This window comes from Pygoscelis adeliae, unplaced genomic scaffold (assembly GCF_000699105.1).
Source record: "Pygoscelis adeliae isolate BGI_AS28 unplaced genomic scaffold, ASM69910v1 Scaffold108, whole genome shotgun sequence".
NCBI classification, from domain to species: Eukaryota; Metazoa; Chordata; class Aves; order Sphenisciformes; family Spheniscidae; genus Pygoscelis; species Pygoscelis adeliae.
In genome coordinates, this window is record NW_008825498.1 from 7,186,691 (window position 1) to 7,201,979 (window position 15,289).

Genomic DNA, 15,289 nt, shown 5'->3' on the forward strand with positions numbered 1-15,289 from the left:
CAGCACAGCCACCAGTTCATTTGTGAGTGTGGTTCCTCTCTTCTCTGCTTCTTCAGAAGTTTCAACCAGCAGTTATTCTTGCCCTCTAAGAGCATTTGCCACCAGTATCTGAGTTTCAGCAGAAGAGACAAAGCTAAGAAGACATTTTCAAACTGCTAAGTTTTTCTGCAGCTCTTTCATCCTCAGTGCACTTCTGGTCTCAAATTTGTTAGGTTTATCTGGGACCCACTTCTCGTTTGCATTTCTGTTTCTCTCTATTCATCTTACATGTCTGAAGACTAGGTTGTCAGTTTTCTGAAGTCATTTCTTGTCAGGAGACTGCCACCGGGTCACTGCATTTATAAGATGATCCGGTACCAGCCCATTTTTACTTAAATCCACATACCTTTTCTTCCCTATACGTAAGTCCTCCTTATGAGACACTGGCTGGAGCAGGAACAGGTTTTTTTCATTTAGTAGGTGTAGAAGACTTTGAAATGAGCAGCTGAGGAAACTGTTGTGTATTCTTGATAATGTAGACTATTTTTTAATTGAATTGAACAATGAGCAGTTCAGTTTTCACCTATTGTCTGGCTTGCTTTATACATTCACTTACTCCATAAGACTGATTTGGGTCTACACTGGGCATTTTTCAAATGCCTGTTTAATGACTACCAAAATTGCCTGCACTCTCACAGGACCTACAGTATTACTTCTTAGCTTCTTTTTCTTCAGACTTTTATCCCAAGAATGCTTCGAGTATATTGACATGTGAAGGCTGCCTTCTGAATATACAGAAACATTTATAGGGCTTTGGTACTACCAAAGTTAAAATAGTTTCTTGGAAAGACAATAGTCTGCTTGTGTACTTGCATATTTACAGGGGTAGTCCTGCGTAATATTACAGGGGTAGTCCTGCGTAATATTTTCTTGGACTCATTTTGGACTCTGTACAAATCAGATATTTTGTTCTCTCTGGAATAAATAGTTTTAGAAATTCACCAAAAAATAAGAGTTTCTAAGGAGAGTTTTTGAAAGCAGTAAGCATTCTCTTGCAGCACACAGTTTTGTGAACTTCTGTGTGTGAGGTCTTATCTCCAAGTCTGGAAGAGATCATGACTTCCACTGAGTGTGGCTTGTTGTGACCTGATTGGAGATTCAAGAGCTGTATTTTAATTGGGCTGTAAAAATGTGCTACAAATATTAGAAAGTCTTAGATCACAAACTAATGGTCTTAAGTTTTCGACTTAAGTTTTGTGAAGGGGTTTTCTAGGTTAGTTTTATGTTATATTAAGTATTATACGATGAATAAATGTAGCTTTATTGTAGGCTTGATTTTTTTCAAAGGAAAAAACAAATTCAATTTCCCTCACCCCTCAAAACTACCGCATAAAATGATTCTGTTGCGTGAAATGATAGAGACCATGGTTCTTCTTTTAGGTATCTTCTTAATAAGAGAGAGATGTGAACCAAACTGGAAGGAAGCCAGGCACTCTGTTATTAACACAATACACAGTCTGATACAGGATAGTGAATTCTCATTGTGGCTCTGCAAAGCGTTAATGAAGTTCTAATTTAAAAAGCAAACAGAAAACCTCTACATTGCACCATGGGGACTCAACACATTTTATCACATTGTATTGTGACTAATATTAATATTGTTAATTAATGAGCTTTCTTGAGATCTAGGAATATTATGGCAACAAGTTTTTTGTTGTTTTTTTTTTCCAAGGCTGCCTAATGTTTCTCAGTACCTCCAAACAGAGGAGAAGTAAAATGGAATGATCTAAATTACCTACTCATTCAGAAGATCAAAAAATGAAATATATTTTTGCTAAGTGAAAAGTAATTACAGTAGCACAATTTAAACAATTTTTTTTACTTTAAAATTAGGACACAGACACTGCCATGCTGAAGGTTAGAAGCATAACTGGATCATTTTAAGAGTGGCCAATATTTATCTTCAGAGGAAAATGAAGCTTAAGAGAACTAAGGCCACTTTACTGCTCACGTAGGGGTTTAATGGGATTTAACTAACGCACTTTGAATTCATACCATTAATTAACTTGGCTTAACTTCCTCTTGTAACCCCACATAGGCAGGATCTAAGTGACTATGTATTCCTTTCCTTATATAAATCCATTTTCGGTATTGACTGTATCTAGGTAACTTTCCAGTACTGCTGTTTCTATGTAGGACTTTCTGCTTGTGCTCCAGCACCTAGTTATTTAAAAATATTAAATGCAATGGTAAAATCTAGCATACAGAAAACGAGATGATACCTTCCTTTTTCTCCTGGGATGGGGCTAAGTAGTGGCTGTGATAGTTTGATGTTTTGATTTGATTTGTTTTTTAGTGAGACTAGTTACTTGTCTTTGTAGTTTATAAAATAAATTTAAAAAAAAAGAGCAAAATAAGCCTTGGGTATCACCATTATAAAGTGTGCAATATGTGTCAAATGGTTTGAATTAATGTATCATAAAAATACATTGTTTAAGAAGTTAAGCTCCTTGTCACAACTCTTTCCTCTTCAGAAGGTTACTCCAGTATTAAAAATATGCAGTGGTACTACAGAGGAAGTTAGGAAGCTGTTCTTTGTTAAAAGTTACATCAACCTAACCTGCAATCCCATATAAAGAAATGGCCTAATGATAATTTTCACTGCTGTATGGTATCAGTAGGGTGCTCTTTAACTGTCTGTTTTCATTACTGAAGTTTGCCTTTCTCTAAGTTCAGCCTTAATCAGATTTTCTCAGTTGATAAAACGTGGACGGTACTTGATCTCTTCCGGTCTCTTCCTGTGGCTCATAGAAACTTAGTGCAGCTTAGTATGAAAGAAGATTTTTGTTACTGGCTGCTTGGGACTCTTCAGTGGTGGGCAGAGGATGTATTCCTGTGGGCCTTTCTGCATACTGCCTGTTGTGTGATTGCCTGACTCACTGGTACATGTGGTTTGTCTTTATGGGCTAAATAAAATTGTTTATTTTGTTTATAACAGCTAAGTGGCTCGTTGACGGACTGTAACAACAACTACATGTGTATTAAAACTATGTCCCGAGGAGTTCACAATGTTAAATAATTTTTCTGTGACTTATCAAAGTTTCACCATCAGGTTTTCATCTACACTTTCTTTGCAGATGCTTTTTAAAACAAACAACAAAAATGGTAAAAGTGTTTCAGTTATCTTTGTACATGAGTAAACTAATGTCTGTGTAGTTTGAAGAAAAATCATCTAGGAAGCAGCCTTCTTTAGGCTGAGTTCTATTTTGTAACTTGGTTACTGAATCGATGGCCTGCGTTTGCAGAAGTCCAGAAACAACAAATCCTTATGACAGCATGAGAAATACAGACCCTTTTTTGATCCATTTTTAAAGGTTGGGTTTTCCATGTTCTTGTTGAAAGATTTAATTAGAAATGATGTGTTACAGAAGACTTATTTGCTGCTTTTCCTTTTACAGGTCCAATGATGCACCAGCAGCCTCCCTCCCAGCAATACAACATGCCACAAGCAGGTGGCCAGCATTACCAGGGGCAGCAGCCACCTATGGGAATGATGGGCCAAGTTAACCAAGGAAATCACATGATGGGTCAGAGACAGATTCCTCCATACAGGCCGCCACAGCAAGGTAGGACTTCACTTCAGTGTTTTTACATTGATTTTAAATAACCATCTTTAAAACTATTTTAAATCACTTCCTTGCTTACACCAAATTTCAATCAAATCATTGGGTGTCACAGACTCTGTTTGCAGACTCTTTTTGTTACCCTCTTAAGAGTGGTTCTTGCAGCAACAGATTACTGGTATCACCATGAAACGTGAAGACAAATATTTATTATGTTTTGAGTTCTTTCTGACAAAAAGTATCTAAAAATACACATCTCGGATATGCTGATGCGGAATTCTGTTTCGATACTTAAATGATAGGTGTAGAAAAGGAACAGAGTACCTGCTTGCTTCTGAATTCGTTCAGTTACGAAAAAGGAACAGCGTTCCACAATCTTGCTGCTTTTTTTTTCCCGGTCCTTTTAGAAAAGGAATAACGTTATTTTTAACACCTTAGTCTGTTATACGCATGTTCCTAAAATGAGCTCAAAACTGAAGTTTGATATATATGTGCTCAATCTAGTGCAGCCAAACAACTGTCTGTGTATATATAGATAGATATATTTAATTATTTTTTTTAAGTAAACCAGATTACATATGTTGTCTGAAATGCAACGATATGGGTGGGGAGTACATTTGAGAAGTATTTCTCATACTAAAATCAGAAATTAGCAGGCTTTATAACAGAGAAAACAAGTTATTTACGTATTGACTGGTTGTGGTTTTTCAGGCCCACCACAGCAGTACTCAGGCCAGGAAGACTATTATGGGGACCAATACAGTCATGGTGGACAAGGTCCTCCAGAAGGCATGAACCAGCAATATTACCCTGATGGTAATCTCTCATAAATGTTAACTTTCCCATTTTCTATACCTGCCCAATATTAATGTAGTCATATGCCCAAAATTAGGGAATGGGGCAAGAACAGTAATTGGATATCATACCTCACATTTACAAAACCTTCTAAATTCAGAATTGTTACTACAGTTTAAGTTACTATGACTAGTTAATTTTACAACTTACTCAAAGTATGTAATCGTAATACTCCCATTTGAAACTCTTAACAACAGTTTTAGTATTTCAAAATGAAAATTCTGTAATTGGTTTATCTAAAAGTATGGAGGGTTCCTTAGCATATCTAATGTAATTGAGATAAATTAAAACAGTCATAACTTTATTATAAATAAGAGAGGGGGCAATATCCTTTTATTAAAGATTTTATTGAAGTGGAAAAACTTGTTAAAAAGATGTGGTTTTTCTGTAAATATTCTATTTTTTAAATTAGTGTTTAGTTTTAATGTAAGTCGCACAAATGTGTTATTGCTGCTATGGATGGTATGGGCCTTGAGCTTAATTTTCACAAAGGAATAAAACGGTCCCTGCCCTGAGGAGCTTGTAATTGTGAATCCTCTTTAGAAGTCCCCCCAGTGCGTTCAAGACAAGACCATAACTTCGAATTGCATTAATCTGTCGTCCTACCTCTTGGAATTTAGAGTGCTGAAGGCTATTGGATTGTGTTGTAAGTTAGAAAAGTTGCAATTAACCTGTCTTTAGGCTGAGCAGAGACTGGGAGAACAAAGATGCTGACTCATGACTACTGTGATAACCGTGTGTGCAACTTAATTGTTATCTAACGAAGTTCAAGGAATGTGGTAGATGTTAACGTTTTGAAAACGTATACAAAGCAAAGCTATGTAATTGCCAAAGCAACTACTCATTGCAAATAAAAGGATACAAGTTAGTTGTTTGAATTTTAATTTCTATTAAATTGATTTTAAGATACATCAAGCCATGTCTATATAAGCTTACATATGTTATTTTTGGAGATATATGTGCAGAGTTATTTTACAAGTTGCATTAACTCGGAATTATTAAGCTTTCAGTTTGGAACTTTTATGTTACATACATGAAGTTTAGATGGTTACAGGCAATTTACTGTAGTAAGGGGAATTGGATGTTAACATCGACAGCTCAGTGGCAGCACAGATTACTTCTTTAAGACCTATTCCTTCTAAAGATTCATTCTTTATCATTACCTCATTATTACTCTTATATAGAATGTAAAGAGAATGTAAGACTTGTGTTAATGGCTATGTATTTGTATTAGATTCAGTCAATGACGTATGGTACAGTTGCAGAACTAATTACAAAGACCACTTAGTTTTCTCCTTTCCTTTTTTATTCCAAAATTTTATTCCAAATGTATATAATTCATATAATTTTATTTCAAATTTAAACAAAATTTTTGCTTGTTTTCTTGACCAAGTTAGCAATAAGATATATTTTGGTCATCTGTAAGACAAAACATATTTGATCTAAAAACAACAACAGGTGGGGTGCTTACTGCATGTATTGGTTTCTTAATCAGAGATACCTGTAGTCTCTGAAAGGGAAGGTTGATTTGTAATGATCCTACTCAGGACTGGAATGTAACAGGAAGAGTTTTCTTAAGACAGCTAAAGTATCTTTCAAAAGTCCTTTTGACCAGGAGAAAAACCTTGAAAATGTTATTTTTCTGTCACTTAAAATCAAAATTTAATGTAGACTGTGGTTCATAACTTCATTGAGCTTTATTTGTTATATTTCACACTGCTTTTAGCATATGCTTTTGAATTGGAGATCAGCAGAACAGGTGTTAGACAAAGTATGATAATTGCTTTCTTTGTTCATTCTAATTTAATTCAGGTTATTTACATGTGAAAGGCCTAAATGCTTTCTTTTTTTTTTTCTGAGTGAAAGATAAAGTACTGCCCCCCCCCCCCCCCCCCCCCCTGCTCCCTCACACAGCATCTCGCCAGCGGTTAAGACCATCCCTTGCTGTGATGTTGCTAAAACTACTGCATTAAGCCTTTTTTTTTTTTCCTGTCACATGTTAATTCAATATGAAAGGAAATCATATTAATAAATCTTTGGCTAATACAATTGAAAATTCTTTTTCATGTCTATCCAGTTGAAATTTTTTTCATTTTTCTGAGAAATGAAATATTTTTAGGGTTTTCACTCAGAGGCCATTAACGTTTCTTCCTGTCTCTTGTCGAATTGATGTAGGTCATAATGATTACGGTTATCAGCAACCGTCGTATCCTGAACAAGGCTACGATAGGCCTTATGAGGATTCCTCACAACATTACTACGAAGGAGGTATCTATATACCTTCACACACATACGCACATACATTCCCTTTCCTCCCCCACCCGCAACGGGAACAAAAATTCTTGCACAACACGACTTATACCCATGCAAAGCTCTTGTAGAATACTAGTTGCTGGCTGTCTTGAAAATTGCAGGGAACTTGAAGCGTTCAGAATAATTTCTTGCAAACACCTAAAATATATAACCACAATTTGCCATTTCTAACAACAGTAAAATGACTAAAACACTCTAGAGGTTTTTTTTTTACCTCAATGGAAATTTTTGTTTAAACATAAATTTGTTGGTTCAGTTGTATATTTTTTTTTGTGTGTATATATTTTGTATAATTATGGTGCCATTAGGAAACAGCTTGCTGATCTTGTGTAGCTAGTCTGTGCTCCTGTAGCTGTCCTTAATTTTGTCTTTTTTAATTTTATTTAGCATAGTCATGATCTTATGACTGTGATGTTCCAGTAAATGTAATGCTCGTTTGGCAGAGAAAATGCTGCAGTTCAACTTTGCAAAATTGGCTTTAACTGCAGTTTGTTTGGCCGAATTCCTTCTGTTTGGTTTGAGTTTTCTTTGTTTTGTTCAGTTTTTGAAATCAGTATCGCATTTTCATTTTGTTCTTGTGTTGTTGGCTGTGTATCTTAGAAGGAAAAAAAAATTAATGAAGTAGGTATCTTTATAAGTTTTTGCTTTCTTGCAATCATCTTGCAGGAAACTCGCAGTATGGTCAGCAGCAAGATGCATATCAAGGACCACCCCAACAGCAGGGTTATCCACCACAACAGCAGCAATATCCAGGCCAACAAGGCTATCCAGGACAACAGCAGGGTTATGGTAAGAACCTGAAGACACAGACAGCAATCACAGAAAAGACTAAGAGGGATCCTCGTATGTTACTCCGTCCCTGTGTTACTGGGTTGAAAGGCCAGGCTTGTGCAAAAAAGCTGTGTGCCTGCAATTTCACTGGGCCAAAACAAGAAAGTGTAGAAGACAGGTATTTTGGGAAGTAGATCTTTTGGCAATCTAAGACAGTGTGGTAGCACAGAAAACCAAAGGTGACAATATTATAACAGGTGTCTGTAATTTAGAAAGACCCAGAAAGAATTAGCTATTTTCTGTCCTCTGTAGGTGAACACAGTCAGGTGGGCACAAAGATAGCAAAGAGCAATTTATACCCTTTCATTTGGTTAGGAATGGTATCCATACCTTGGATTTGCCATTTAGAACAAAATCTTTTAAAAACTAGTTTAAAATTTCATCCAACATACATGAATCATTCTTTTAAAATTCTTGTACTGATCAGTAAGGAAATACGAATATAGGCATTGCCAATGCAGCTTTCAAGAGAGTTTGTCTTATAAATTTGCACGAGTAGTGCAAACCTTCTGATGTATGGCAGGAATGAGAAATCCTCTGCCACAAGTGAGATAATGTAGTCCTTGGATTCAAGGAAAGCCTCCCACACAGGAAACTTAAAGTAGTAGTATGTAATTTTTGTGCATTACTTCTGAAAACTTGAGGTCAGAAGAGCATACTGAAAATACGGCTCTTGTAAGGTTTACTTGCTTGCATATTGTAACGCTGTACATATTTATCTCAGAAGAAAGAATCTCTGAAATCTAATTCCATATATTTTAACTTTTAGCTTTGTTGCAGGTTTAAGTGCCAAAACTTTCAGCATTGTGGGTATGCGAGGAAGTACATGCCTAACTTGTTTGCCATGTAGATAAATGCCAGATTCAATTAATTAAATTCCAGTTATGTTGAGACAGAGTTAAGTTTTAAGATGATCCACTGAGATTTAGCAAGTTTTCTCCTTTTGGAGGTTATGGATGAATTGATAGTTCTAAAATAATCATAGAATCATAGAATAGTTTGGGTTGGAAGGGACCTCTAAAGGTCATCTAGTCCAACCCCCCTGCCGTGGGCAGGGACATCTTCAACTACATCAGGTTGCTCAGAGCCCCCTCCAACCTGACCTTGAATGTTTCCAGGGATGGGGCATCCACCACCTCTCTGGGCAACCTGTGCCAGTGCTTCACCACCCTCAGCATAAAAACTGTCTTCCTTAGATCTAGTCTCAATCTACCTCCCTTTAGTTTAAAGCCATTCCCCCTTGTCCTGTCGCAACAGGCCCTGCTAAAAAGTTTGCCGCCATCTTTTTTATAAGCCCCCTTATAACATTATTATTATATTCCTGTACTTGTATTCTGCTAAACATAACATAGGAACAGAATGAAGATCAGAGTGAAGGTCCATCTAGCTCACTATTCTAATTTTTGTAAGTAAAGAAATAAAACCTGACTTTAATCTGAAAATTTAGGTTAAGGAAATACTAGAGGAAAGGGATGAAGAAATCTGTTGGAGCAACTTACCCACTGTAATTTGTAAACCCAAATAGCATACTTCTCAATTGCTATTTTTAGCAGAAATAGATATTGAAGTTCCATTTTTATTTTATAAAATCTGTCACTGAATATTTAGAATTCAACTATAAAGGATTACTGTGAATAAATAAAACCAAGTTTCATTTGTCAGATGTATACAGCACTTTTTAGGATGTAGTATCCTTGCTCAATTTAATACTTAATTGCTTTCTAATCTGCAAAAATAAATCAGCATCCCAGTCATTATTATCAATCTTTAAGGTTTTGTTCCGCTGTAGAAAGCTGAAACTGCATAATTCAAGGGGATTTGAGGCCTGAGGAGAATGGTAATAGCTTATGGAGCTTTTCTTCTCCGGGTCATCTTTTTGACTGTCTCATAGATCCAGAATTACTGAAAGAGTTACCAGCTGATGTCATCTTAATGTCCAGCGCCTGTAGCTAAAACTAGCCCTCTCCAGCACTGAATGACATTATTGCTAAAACAGATCTGTTTCTTTGGGGGGAGGTGGAGGAAGGTGTTGGTTTGTTTAAAACAAAGCACTTCTGAAGAGTTGCAAATTTTCCTGACTCTGCCAATTTTTAAGGGGTGGTGGTGAAAAAGCTAACTTAGATCCTCTGCAAAAGATCCGTATGGAATGTCACTGAAATACACAGTACACCATATCTCCCGAGGTAGGAGGGGATGAGGTTCATTTTGTTTGGAACATGTCTGCACTGTCTGATGACAGTAACGTGCAGCTTCCAATAGTAGACAGGCTGAGTCCCTGTGAATAGTAACAGAAAGAGTTTGTATTGACAAAAGAACTGCTTCCTTTTACAGCCAAAAAAGGCTGGAGCCAAAGTTGTTTGTTGGTTTTTGGTTCACCCCCCCCCCCCCCCCCCCGCATCGTTTTCCTGGAAAGTTAAGATGACCAGAGGAGTATGGAGGAGAGGGTGCTTTTTTCCATCCCACAGTAGCATTTACTGGTTGTCACATCTCACATTTTATGCTTGTAACTTGCTTGCCTGACATCCCATTTATGATTGCCTGCTGTGGTGTGTGCCTGCTGTGGAACTGACTTTCTGGCAGTGCAGCGCTTCTAGTCTCTTCAAAAGGTCCAAATGCTAAACGCAGCTGATCATCTGCCTGCTCCTGGCATTACAAAGTTCTGGATCTGGAGCAGCATACAGCAGGAGGAGAGTGTGCCTCCCTAAATCTTGGAGAGTGCTCATGTTTATTATTTGTCATTTCTTGCCGTGTTCTTCCCTGTCCTATGACCTATGTGTGGAACTACGTGCATTGGTAATAAATAATTAATATATAAATAAAGGCAAACATTTCTGCTGTTGGAGCACAGGCCCTGTCAGCTAAGATGCATTCCAGGGTGAGAGGAGGACCACTGATCCCTGGTATGTTTTTAGGTAGGAAAAGACCTAATTGCACAGTAGTGATACTTCTTAGCCCTGCTCAGTTGTAAAATTCCATGCTTTTACTGTTCTCTTCCTCCTAACACCTTAAGCAATCTCTTTTTCTTTTTTTCATTTACATTTTAATGATCTCCAGGCCCCTCCCAGAGTGGTCCAGGACCTCAGTATCCCAATTATCCACAAGGACAAGGCCAGCAGTATGGGGGATACAGACCCACACAGCCTGGGCCACCACAGCCACCACAGCAGAGGCCTTACGGATATGACCAGGTATTCTTTCATTTGATGAGAAAGTTATGATTCTTACACGCTCGTTTGATAATCTCAGTTTCTTGCGAACATTTAAACTAATGAATTTGAGGACATGGTCTCTCAGGTGTGTATATACAATTCTCACAGATTTTATTTCCAGGTGAGTTACCCAGAATCATTTGTCTGGAGGTATGATTAGTCATTTTCTTCTGAGTTTACAAAGTTTTAATGCAATTTGGCAAAGTGAGGCGCTCCAGACAATGTTTTTGGACCTTAAAAATTAAGGTGATCTGTTTCATAGCCTCATGGTGAATGACTAATATGAAAGGTGAGGTTCCTAAATCTCATGGTGGATCATTCTTCATTACTGCTTTGCAATAAAAATGGTTGAATTAATTTTCCATGAACACAAATCCAGTAATCTTCCTCCCCAGTTGCAGAACCGGTGTGCAAATGAAGTCCCTCTACTGTAGAGCTGTGTGGGGAGACATGAAGCTTATTTTTGCACACATTTTCTCTGAGCAGTATAAAGGAACACTGAACATGGGAAGGAAGTGACCTGAAAAATCAACTGCTTCTTTCCTATCACGACTAAGATAAGTTTAAAACAAACAAACAAACAAGAACCACCAAAATTCTTAAGCTGGAGTTGTAGTGGAGGACTCCTGTAGAAAAATTCTCTTCTAATTAAAGGATGAAGCAGAGGTTTTATTCCTGTAGAAGATGCTAAACTGTAAAAATCTAATCTTTGCAATATGAATCATTCAGAAATGTCATTAAAACGTACACTATTACTTTCCTCAGCATAAATAAAATGGAGAGTAACTAAATATACCTTAGGATCAAGTTGAGGTTCTAGTGTTGAAATAAAATCCTGGTATGTCAGTAGAAGATCAGTTGAACTTTCAAGAACTTTCCCTTGGAAGTGCAAATAGCCGTAATCGCCTGTGTTTTAAAAGGAGAACAGTTGGCTTCCTTTCTGCAGAAATTAGAAAAGACAAGGAAGAAGGAACAAACTCTTTCAGTGTGGTAGTTTAGAGATGCAATTACTTCTAATTATTTAACAGATAAACAAAATGCTCATGCACTGAACTAACAGCTTCCTCCTGCAAATAATAAGCTACAGGAAAATGCTTTGCTTGTGGCCAATGTAGGGTCAAGGAAACTTAATCTGAATTTGCTGAGTTTCTTCCAGCTTTCTTTGCAGTAGAAATGGATAACCTCTCTGTAGATAGGCTCTATTCCTCCAGTTTGTGTGATCTAAGTTCCACTGGGAAACTCAATTATAGAAGACCTCTCCACTCTTTCATACTAGCCATTCTCATAGGAGTTGTGCTGCTTAAATTCTCATCTGGCAGCTGTTCTGAAACTCTTCTTCCTGACTGATTGCCATATTACAATGGAAAAAAAACTGGCATTGCAACATAAAACTGGAATTTAAAATACTGCCTTATCGTGATGGTACTTAACATGGAATGGTGGTGGGACCGCAGTTTGGAGAATGTTCACTTCGTAGCATGCTACTTGTTTCTGCAAGCCTTGAACCCTGTGGTGAAGGATCATGGTAAGCATGTAGCATGGATGCTTTCACCTCTGCCCTCCTCTGCACTACATGACGTTCTGTCAAAAGAAATAGAGAATATCAATAAGAGTAATAATTCTATGTATTGGATCTATGGAATAATTGATTCCCACAGGATATGTTGACTAGTTCCTTATGTCCACCGGGGTGTGCCTTGATTTTTGAGATACATGTATCAGTCCATTCTGTGATGCTTGATACATGAATATTTTCAGGTATCTCCTGAAAACAGGTTAGTTTCCTAAATTACTTTGAATTTAGGTGACCTGGTCTTTTTGAAATCGTTTGCATAGTTTAGCTGGGAAGTAATTCCCATCTTTTATTTTTGACAGTGTTCTGCAAATTTCACAGCAGTCTATTGAATTGAAAGATATACTCTTCTGACCAAATTAGGTTCCTGGTTTTAAATCCATATCATCAGTCTTACTTTTACATTAAAACACAAAGGATTTTTAGTGAGATGAAATGCTGCATTGGTATATCATATTGGTTTATCATTTAATGTTATTTGTTTCCACCTTTTAACATCCTAGTTTATTTGGATGGTCTTCTGATTTCAGCTTTTAATACAGGAAAATATGCCTTGTGGTCTAATTATGTATTTTGAATTTCTTTCTTAGGGTCAGTATGGAAATTATCAGCAGTGAAAAAGTACTCACATTCCGGTAGGCAATATCTGTTAGCAGCCATACTGTCTCCTCAGCACTGTGGACATCTTCCTGAGATAAGAACCTCCCAATCCATCTAGCTTTTGGAAAAATCTTGTGGCTGTTTTATGGTATACAGTCTTTATGGGTTAATTGTTAAAGACTGTAGATTCTCAGAAACTGATTTCACATCTCTACTCTAGATGGCAATATTGGACAGAAAATATGTGACATAACAATTTGCAGTGAGTTGAGAACTGTATGTCAAATAGACTGTTACAGACTGAAAGGTGCGAACAGCTTTGTATGTTTATGAAGGTTATGGGAATTTAATATTTTTTCCACAGATTTTTTTTGTAAGGGGAAAGGGGAAATTCACACTTTTTACAGCAGCAATATTTTGTATATTATGTTTTTCATGTGGTGAATATGCAAGACAGTACACTACTGTTAGAAATGGGTTGGGGCATGATAAGTGCTTGATTGTATAAGTCTCGAAATGGTGTACAATAAAGATAACAGTGGAAAAAAGAGAGCGAGCATCATACATCACTGATAGGTTCATGTACAAAGAATAAGAATCCCAGTTATCTAAATGGGAACATAATTAAGGACGGTATAATATAGTATTGTGCAAAGATTAATTTTTTAAGCTTTCCAATTTTTCTGAGTGAAGCATTTTTGTAAAAATTGTTTCTAACATAGTTTGACAATTTTCTGCAACATTTTTGGGGTAACAAGATAAACGTTTGGGTTTTATTTCTCAAGTGTTTTGTCACAGCTTTGCATAAGCAAGCTGTAATCCCTCTTAATAATTGCAATAACAAAGAAAATGACAGGTGTTAATTTTACTTGGCTTGAATATGCAAAGAACTTGAAAAAGAATATGGAGGACAGGACTGCATTGTATAAGTGTATTTTAACTTTTAGTTGAATAATTTGTATGTATCAAAATAGCCTAGAAGACTTTTGTAAAACCTATCTAAACTTTCCTAACTGGGAGTTAATACCTTTAGAAAGGGGGCATTTTTTGTGTGTGTCCATTTTTCTTATTGGTTAACATGAGACCAAGGGATGTTTTATAACATCAAATATAAAACCTGTTGATGAGGTAAATGCCAAATTTTGTTTTGAACTGCATTAATGCTTATAGTGTTGCATGTGAGATAGAGGCAGCACCTTGATCAATAGCATAGTACACACAAAATTGGTTTTGAGACTGTCCTGCAACTGTATATCAGATAAATGGATATTCTGTTGTGCGGGAATATATGCGTTCAAGAATTCCTGGCAACTTCTATAAAGGACAAAATTAAAATTAGCCCAGGAGTAAAATATGGGTTTTTTTCAGTTTCCGATCATGTTGGGGGGCGGGGGGAGAGAGAAAAACAACTGGTGTTCGTAGTATGTATGACATTATACATGGAAGACAAGATTTTCAATTTGTTCATCATTTTTAAAGGGAGAACAATTTTCTTAAAGTCGATAGAAAATACACATCAAGGTTTGAACAGATATGGCATGAGGAACATTATTATGAATGAAATGCTTGTAGGTTCTGTGCCAATTTTCTACCACTGTGTACTTCATTGCTATTTAAAACTGTACTCCATCAATTCTAACGGAAGAATAAATTATTTGTGATTTTAATTTTCTCATTTGTTTCTTTAAATTAGATCCCTATCACTCTGTCTCATCTGGAGACTCTGCTGTGGGTTTTTATTTTGTAGAAGTTTGGCCAGAATAACCAAACTGTATTTGCATTCTAGGACTTTATCAAAATTCTCTTGCCATAGCCAAGTTAATTAGAATTAACTGTTCAGTAATCAGCATGTTGTGTAGGTTGTTCGTTACGAAATTCTTCCTCTGAAAATGAAGGTCCATGAGGCTATAATCAAGATGACTGAATTAGATAAATGAGTTGAGGAGGCAAAAATGTATTGAACCCAACCTGGTGTAGATATGTTATCTCATTTGAAATAAGCTCAACTGACATTAAGAAATAATTTGTCTTGCCAGCCCATCTTCTGTTGTCTTATTCTCCTTTTTAATGGAAACTAAAATTGCAATTTTAATAAGCAGAATTTCCTCCAGGGTTTCCCTCCTAGAGACTACTGCATTTGCAAGGTTTAATTGTTTTATAACGGTCCTGTTTCGTAAAACTTTTTAATTGGTGGTGACAAAAATTACCTTATTCCTCTGATACTATGCCAGAAGAACAACTTGAGAGGAGATAGCTCCATGTGAAAGTATTTCTACTAAAATTAGGTATTAAAAAAAGAACCTTTT

General features: G+C 36.5%; 1 protein-coding gene across 1 annotated transcript in view; it reads left to right on the forward strand.

Moving 5' to 3' along the window:
• Positions 1–14,650, forward strand: part of SS18 (synovial sarcoma translocation, chromosome 18) — a 40,763-nt gene extending 26,113 nt beyond the window's left edge. The window contains exons 5-10 of the mRNA XM_009331438.1: positions 3,438–3,605; positions 4,314–4,418; positions 6,633–6,725; positions 7,437–7,559; positions 10,656–10,789; positions 12,974–14,650. Of these exons, the coding sequence (XP_009329713.1) occupies positions 3,438–3,605; positions 4,314–4,418; positions 6,633–6,725; positions 7,437–7,559; positions 10,656–10,789; positions 12,974–13,000 (650 nt within the window). The 3' untranslated portion in view covers positions 13,001–14,650. The remainder of the gene's footprint in view (positions 1–3,437; positions 3,606–4,313; positions 4,419–6,632; positions 6,726–7,436; positions 7,560–10,655; positions 10,790–12,973) is intronic.
• Positions 14,651–15,289: the final 639 nt, after the last annotated feature.